The sequence below is a fragment of the Nycticebus coucang genome, chromosome 23 (genome assembly GCF_027406575.1).
Source record: "Nycticebus coucang isolate mNycCou1 chromosome 23, mNycCou1.pri, whole genome shotgun sequence".
Lineage (NCBI taxonomy): Eukaryota > Metazoa > Chordata > Mammalia > Primates > Lorisidae > Nycticebus > Nycticebus coucang.
Genome location: NC_069802.1, coordinates 24,295,081 through 24,303,652, shown reverse-complemented (window position 1 = coordinate 24,303,652; position 8,572 = coordinate 24,295,081). Strand labels below are relative to the sequence as shown.

General features: G+C 40.5%; 1 protein-coding gene across 3 annotated transcripts in view; it reads left to right on the top strand.

The window, feature by feature from the left end:
• Nucleotides 1-256: 256 nt before the first annotated feature.
• The window catches only part of STIM2 (stromal interaction molecule 2), a 125,965-nt gene continuing 117,649 nt past the window's right edge, over nt 257-8,572 (top strand). The window contains exon 1 of one of the 3 annotated variants that reach the window (XM_053577576.1): nt 257-921. In XM_053577576.1, the coding sequence (XP_053433551.1) occupies nt 519-921 (403 nt within the window). In that variant the 5' untranslated portion in view covers nt 257-518. Of the gene's footprint in view, nt 922-4,116; nt 4,136-8,572 lie in introns of those variants that run through there. The other 2 variants (XM_053577575.1, XM_053577577.1) reach the window with 2 other exon arrangements.

Below are 8,572 nucleotides of genomic sequence, written 5' to 3'. Positions count from 1 at the left end.
CACAAGGCTTTGACTTGCCCTAAAGATTTGGGATGTCTGTTCTCTTCTCCCAGCTTCCCAGGAGGGGCGGTGGGGGCGTGAACTGGGAAGGGGGAAGTGTCCTCTTCCTCTCCGCCCCCTATCTTCGTGGCTGGCTGAAGCGTTAGAAACCACCCCGCAACACTCTGGTCTGGGAACGCCTTCAGGGGCGGGGCCGGGAGCGCGCACGCGCAGTGCATCCGCGCCGCGCCAGCGCTTGGGCGGGGCTGAGGGAGGCGGGGGATTGGTATGCGAGCGAATGTGTGAGGGGAGGGAGGCGTCCCCGCGGAGCGAGGTACTACGACGAGCGCGGGCCGGAGGGGGCGGGGGGATGCGCCGCGGCGGCGGCGGCAGCGGCAGCGGCGGCGGCGCGGGCGCTGGGGCTGGTGTTTGGCGGCCAGAGCAGCGGCTCCCGGTCTCGCTGCGGCAGCAGCGCGGCTGTAGCGCACCGCCTGAAGACGTTTCTGCCCCCCACCTTTTTTTTTGAATCACCGGAACCAATGAACGCAGCTGGGACCCGAGCTCCGGAGGCCGCCGGTGCCGAGATCAGGCTGGCGCCCGGCGGGAACCCGCTTCTGAGGCGGCGGGGGCGGCCGGAGGAGTCGGCAGTGGCGGCGGCGCCTGGTGGGGCGGGCGAGTGGCCGGTGGCCGGGACGCCGCCGCGCTTTCAGCCCGCTCCGCGTCTGCATCTTCATCCCGCCGCGACTCCCGGCCCAACATCGGGCTGGCTGCGGCGGCGGCGCTGGGCTTCGCTGCTGGTGCTCGGGCTGCTGGTGGCCGGAGCGGCGGACGGATGCGAGCTGGTGCCCAGGCACCTCCGCGGGCGGCGGGCGACTGGCTCCGCCGCGGCAGCCGCGTCCTCTCCCGCCGCGGGGGCAGGCGACAGCCCGGCGCTCCTGACAGGTGAGGGCCCGGGGGGCGGCGGGACCGCGGTCCGCGGGAGGGGTCGGCGTCCCAGTCGGGCGCCCGCTATTCGACGACCCCGGCCAGAGCACGCCGCAGAGCCCGGCGCCCGCACACCGGCGCTCACGCTGCTGCTTGGTCGTGGTCCCCTGCACTCCGGACGCCTTCTCTTTTCACCCCAACACTCCACCCTCGACCGGGCCTCTCGACGGCAGTTGCTTCCCCGCCCTTCTGTCGGGCTCCGCGATCTTCTAAGCTGAGCAATGCAGTGGTTTCTCTTTAGTGCCGCAGAAGATCCAGCAGAGTCTGCAGGATTCATGACTGATTTTTTTTTTTTTTTTTTTTTTTGAGGCTGCTAGAAAAAGTCAGCAGTAGCAATGCGGTATTGAGTCCGCCTCTGGTGCTGCTTTTGCAAGGGCAGCTGGCAGAGAGACTCACCGGTTCAAAGCTTCGCTGAGCACAACGTCCCAAGGGAGGCTGCTAAAGAGGATTCTTTGAGAGCCATAATACCTAGTGGTATTAGTGGTTCCGCATTAGTATGCAGAAACATCTCAAGTTTTCTGTGGGTTTTTTGAGGGGTGGAAGGAAGCCCTTTTTTAAAGGGTGGAAAGTATTTGCTCGTGAGAGTATCACTGGGTGACAAAGGGTGCAGAGAGCTCAGCAGGTAACCAGACATACACCTGGAATTTGCAAAGTGCAGGATATTTGGAGCTTGCATTTGAGCAGCACTGTTCTCCTAGATCACAGTACACCTTTTTAATATAGAACATTCTCGCGTTTGATAACTTGCAAACATGTTTGTTGAGGTTAATTAGAAAATTGTAATATTTTTAAAGCTAATCATTTCCAACTTATCTGTGGTGGTTTAAGAAATGATTACTTTAGGAAATAGTACGCTGAAGTAATTAATGCTTATTTTTCTTAATACTCAACTCATTTATTTTAAAAATAGATCTCTGTAGATTTTCTATATTAATTGCAAGATTAAAAAGGAAAACGTAAAGTGGAATAAGGCAGCCCATGATTAATTTAACCCAAGTGACGATCCAACAGGCGTCTGGAAGTTACTAACAGCTGCTCTGGGAAGTGCACAGGAGCTATATTCTTTAGTGCAAAGCAGTATTTTCCGGTTCTGCCACAGGATATTTACTATTCTAGAGAAAGGATGTTGGTAATCTTCGTCAAGCACTTTTGATGTTTTGGGGTATGGAACATAATGATGAGCATGTTTAACTTTACCCTGAAATACATCAAGTCCTCTTAAATGGAACTTGAAACATCAGATCTATCACTGGGTAATTTGGATAAAATGATTACAGAATATTTTGTTATAAGTTTAGCATAGTTTGAGAGAATAAGTTAGTTTATTCTTGAATAGTCTTTATTCTCCAAATAAAAATGTGGCAGATAACAATGTGAACAAGTGATTATCAGAAAAGTAGCTAGATAACACTAATTTGAAGATTTAATGCCTCATGCAGGAAGGGAGGGAGCAGAAATATTTGGGCTTTTAGATGCTATTAGGTGTGTGCCTCTTGGTTTCTGGAGCAGAAAAGTTTGGTTAGTAAACAATTGGCTAATGCTTTATCAAAATGTAATTGGTAAAAAGGAAAGCAGTTTAGAAAATGCAGTGTTTGTTGATTGCTCACAAATATATTTTGTATAGATAATATCAAGAGAAATACTTAGATGGAATATTATTATAATAAGCAGTTTATAATTCTTCCTTTTAAGACTTTAAGTTCTCTGTAATTATTTATGGCATAGTGGAAAGAAAGGGTGATTCTTATTCGTCTGAATATCATGCAAGATGAATTTATGATGTAGGGCTTCCAAAGAAGTTCTTGAAGTAACATTCAAGAATGTTAGCTTTGAAATATTTCTGATGTTTTTTTTTTGTTTCTTTTTGTGAGAATATTGATTTTTACCAAGTTAAACATTTCCTTTTAAAGTTTAAGATCATAAAACTATACAATATCCTAGTTAAATTACAGTCATTTTATTAAGTTTATGTAAATACAGTCAGAAGCATTGGTATCTTGGAAAAGGTAAACTGAAAATTCATGATAAAGTTACAACACATTAAAAATTTCTTTGCACTGTGTGGCCTTAGGCCATTATTGTATAATGCTTTCTTTTATGGTTCTACTTGTAAATGCTGTGCTAAGCCCAGAACATAATTTATTAGTATTATTGTACACTTTAGGAAATAGAACCATAGACTGACTGAACTTAGAAAATGCTGCAGTGTCCTATTCTAGGCAGTGTTAATGGATAAAGCATCATTAATAAGAGAACTAATTGAAAAATTTTGAAAGGATTCTGAGAGAATTGTTTTCTCTGGTTCTTGGGTAAAGTTGTGATTTAGCTGTGCATGTTCTTAACAGCTCTGCAAAGTGACAGCCCAAATCACTTTTATCTTTTCCTCTTCAGATTGGTATTTTTAATGCTCACCTTCAGAAACTTCATAATAGTTTGCCTTTTGCTATTTAAATCTAAAAAACATTATTTTCCACTGGAGTTTGTCTCTTTAGGTTTTACTTTAGGTATTTAGTATATTTTAAGAATAAGTTACCTTTAAATTATCTGTTCTGTGCTGAGTTTTGAGCAGGCAAACTGTTCTTATAAAAGAGAGGCTATGAAAAATCATTAAAATAAACAGACCCATTGTTTGGGTTTATTATTTTCTTTTCATTTTCAGTTATCTTTTAAGGATTTAGTTCTAATAAGGTAGAATCAATATTTATACATGTAAAGTTATATAGAAATAGTAACATAGGGGTTTAAAATTACATATTTACAGTAGTACAAATAAATTAAAATTTAAAGCAAGTTAGAGATTGGTGACTGAGAGCTTGATGATTCTAAAGCAGTCCTTTAAGAATTCAAAACATTACTTTTCTTTTTTTTCGTTTAACAGGTTCAGAATCAATCAGTTATAGTTTGTGAAAGGGCAATGAATATGTATATGTGTGTGTATGTATATATATATATGTCTCACAGAATTTGTTCTGGCAAAATATGCAGAATAATTAAAACATTGAATTTTTTATATATATTTAATTATTTCAGGATTTTCGTTTTCTTTTGAGATAGGATCCTGCTCTGTCACCTGGGAGAGAGTATTGTGGTGTCATCATAGCTCAAGGCAACATCACACTCCTGGGCTCAAGCCATCCTCCGACCTCAGCCTTTCAAGTAGCCGAGATTGCAGGTGAAGGCCATCATGCCTGGCTTATTTTTCTATTTTTAGTAGAGATCAGGTCTTAACTCTTGCTCAGTCTGGTCTCTTAACTCATGGCCTCAAGGAATCCTTCCACAGGATAGGGTAATAGTGGATTATCCGGATTATAATCCTGTTTGGCCTCCCCAGAGTGCTAGGCATGAACCACTTCTTCCAGTCTATTTCAACTTTGAAAATATTTGCTTCTATCAAATTTTAAAATTAGAATTAAAGTAACATTCTTTATTGCATATATAAAGGCTTTTTCTTAATTATAATACCATGTCATTAATTTGGCATGATATGTGTATTAGAAATATAAAGTACATATTTTATTTTGTTTAAAAAATTTTTTTTATTCTTGAAGTATTATACGTGTATACACACACAAAAAATGTATGAATTAGAAGTGTACAGTAATGATGATTTTTCACAAAATGAATATTCTTGTGTAATGAGAACCTAGATCAAAGCATTGAACACTACTAGCATCTCAGAAAGATCTCCTTATAAAGTACATATTTTGAGATGTATCTTTTAGAAGTATTAAAATTTCAATGAAAGTTTAAAATTTAAAATATTCTTAGTTTAAGGCATAACACCATTTAGGTAGTACACTTGAATCGGAAGTGTTAAACACATCTGTGTTGTAAGATTTTCATGAATACCTCAAAGTGGCACAATTGTCATTGGAGAAATCTTAGACTGAGCTTTTAATTATATTACTTGGCATTCCTACCATTTATCCAGTAAATGTCACTTTTTTTGTTTGTTTTTAGTTGGCTTGATTGTGGTATATGTGTGTGTGTTTGTGTGCACGGCTACAAAAAATTTACACAATATTTTCATTGTGACATAGTTACACATGTAGTATAGTTCACATAGTACTAGAAACTTTTGTTCTTCTGTGACATTGCTTTTTGAATTTAGCTAATAATTTCCCAAAGCCTTCTTCTGATGGTTCTCTGTTGTATCCTTTTTTTTTTTCCCCGTTAGTTATCATCATTACTGTCCTGTTCTTCACCAGTCTTTGACAGTTGCTGTAGTTGTATTTGTTGCAAACTACAGGATTAAAATAATCTATTTGTATCCATTCGATCTAATCTATTAGGAACATTTAAGAATTAGGAGTAATTTTACTGGTTTCAAAACACTGTATGCCTTGGTACTCTTTTTTTTTTTTTTTTTTTTTTTTGGTTTTTGGCCGGGGCTAGGTTTGAACCCGCCACCTCCGGCATATGGGACCAGCGCCCTACTCCTTGAGCCACAGGTGCCGCCCTGCCTTGGTACCCTTAAGAATACCATGGCATGGCTGAGCGCCCATGGCTCATGTGTGTAATGCTAGCACGCTGGCAGACCGAGGCAAGTGGATTGCCTGAGCTGAGGAGGTGGAGACCAGCCTGAGCAAGAGTGTGACCTCCTATCTCTAAAGATAGCTGGGCGTTGTGGCTGGTGCCTGTACTCCCAGCTACTCGGGAGGCTGAAGCAAGAGGATTGCTTTAGCCCAAGAGTTTGAGGTTGCTATGAGTTGTGATGTCACTGCACTCTTCCCAGGGCAACAGAATGAGATTATCTTTCAAAAAAAAAAAAAAATAGCATGGCAGAACAGGTTTATCTCTGTTGGAAATCTCATGGCACAAAAACAACTCAGAAGTGCAGTTGGAAAGTGGATTTAAGATTTAGCCTAATTTTATATAAAAGGATACACAGTAATTCTTTAATTTGCTTTAGGCTTACTTCATGGCATGTGTGGAATACATGCTAATGTTTTTAGATTAATTTAGAATTTTCTTTTGAGTCCACTGGGCAAACATCTTGGATGTTGGCCTAATCATTGATAAGGTGGTATGAACACTTTCACTATGATGGCTTGGAGGTCTGTATATGGTATAAAGTATAAACTGGTTATGTTAATGTTAAGATTAGAAGCTAATATGGTTAGCAAGCCAATTTTGACATTTGCTAGAATTTGGACCCTACCTTGTTAGGATCTACCTATGAGATTACATATGAATTAATCAGGTTTCATCAACTAAACAATTATAAAATGTGCAGAATACCACATACTAAGAATGGGAAGGAATACAAAAAATATATATATCTACACATTGGGAACTCAGGGTAATGGTAGAAACATTTAGTAATAGTGTAGGTGTCAGCATTGTGCTAACTGCTTTTTATACATCACCATTTTTTGACTCTGAGACTTAATTCTGTTAAATAACTGTTCTTATCTTCATATAATAGATGAGGAAACTAATGCAGGATGATTTTAAATAACTTGCCCAGGTCATACCTAATAAGTAACAGAGTTAGATGTTGACAGGGGTTTCTCAGATTTCAGAGTTTTGATTTTTAACTGCTATGCTATATGCATCATTGTACAAATACCTAAACATAATATGAAACGGAGTGATAACTAGTGTGATTAACTACAAACTGCTGGGGAAACTGCTGGGAGGAAGGTTGTTAGAAAGTATTACATTGAGAGAGGGTCGGATTTGATGTAGAACTTGATAAGTAGTTAGGACTTTTTGTGGAGATGAGTGAAAGGGTTTTCAGGAGGAGGCATAGACAAGAACAAAGAGTAAGTTAAAAATTTTCTGTAGAGTTGAGCCTAGAGTATACGCAGAGTAGTGGGAAATGCAAAGGGAAGGAAGGATGGGGCCAAATGATCAAGCGTTTCATTATTTCCTCCTGCATTCAGTATGTATAAAGCACGTCTAAACTGGGGTTCTTAGTCATATGCTGGGGAGTATCACAAAACACAGGGAAAATACATGTTTTCTTGGGACAACCATTTTACTAGATCATGTGAGAAACATTAAGTGTTTAATCAGTGATAATTAAAATACTAAACACATATTATGAAGAATATAAATTTACTGTTATGGTAAGATAAAAGGCATTTTAAACTTAAATATACTTCCTGGGTTCAGGAAGACAGTTGCAAATATACTTGCCAATTGTTTGACAAAACCAAAAAACTTTTGATAGCTTAAGACCATGTACATTCCATAAGATCCTTATATAAACCTTTTAGTATTTCATATGTAAAAATATGTGCTTATTCCTTAACAAAGGATAATTCTTTGGTTTCCAGATTGAACTAATGTTGTAAATCAAGAGTTCAACTCTCCCCCACCCCTCACCCTGTAAATGACAATGTTTCAAAGTCCTGGCATATTATTTGTTTCAAAATTAACTTCTTAATTTTATTCCTTTGTGAATTTTAAGCTTGATCTGTGGATGATAATTTTCAATGCCCCATCTAAAGGATTTGTTCTTTTCTTTATCAATCGAGATCTTTGTATTATTAGTAGGTATTGGATATTCTGGCTTTCTTGATACTTTCTTTTTTTTTAAATTGTTGTTGTTGTAGTTTTTGGCCGGGCCCGGGTTTGAACCCACTATCTCCTGTATATGGGGCTGGTGCCCTACTCTTTGAGCCACAGGCACCACCCTTCTTAATACTTTCTTTTTTTTTTTTTTTGGCCGGGGCTGGGCCTGAACCCACCACCTCCGGCATATGGGACCAGCGCCCTACTCCTTGAGCCACAGGCGCTGCCCCCCTCTTGATACTTTCTAATCCTACCTTCAGTAACAATTTTCCGTGACTGGTTTCATTGTTGCTGATATTAAGGGTGGTTTACTCCTTACTCTCTGTTTTCAGTCTTGTGTTCCTCTGCCAAGCTGAACATTTCCTCCTCAGAGAACTTCATTACTAGGAAAGTTCTAAATTGGGGATAGGGAACCCCAAGCCAATGATTGATTTGACTTTTGGCTTTATTTCACTTGGCCCTTGAGGTGACACTGCACAACTGTCATGACTGCAGTCCTGAGAGTAATTTCCTTTCTTCTAAGCTTTCTCAGCCATATTCTTTAAAGTGAAACTTTAGAATTAAGGCTTAGAGCAGCTGTAGAATGTTTGATAGTGACTTTTCCCTGCCTCCCTCCTGTGTGCAGGCCCAGGAAACCACAGCCAGGCAAGAACAGTTTACTTGGAGTAACATTCATGTATGAACCCAAGTGCCTGTGTCTGTCCAAGTGTTTCTTCTTGCATATAAATTTGTCTTCATGTGTGCTCATGGATCTTGGCCTCTGTGTTATTTACTCTTTCCTCTAGTTCTGTTCACTTTCTTTCTCTTCTGCTATCTTTGATCTTCCTAAATTTGCCAGCAAATGGAACTGAAACACCTCAAAAACTGTTACTGAATTAAGTGCTGGGTTTTTAATATTAAAAAAAAAATACTTGCCATTCTTTATGTGATTGCAAAATCCTAAACAACCTCATCAACACCCCCCCCCCCCTGGGTTTTGAAAGTGATTTGTGTTTTTTCTTAAATAACTGGAAAAGGCTTTTTTTTTTTTTTTGAGACAGAGTCTCACTATGTTGCCCTCTGTAGAATGCGACAGCGTTATAGCTCT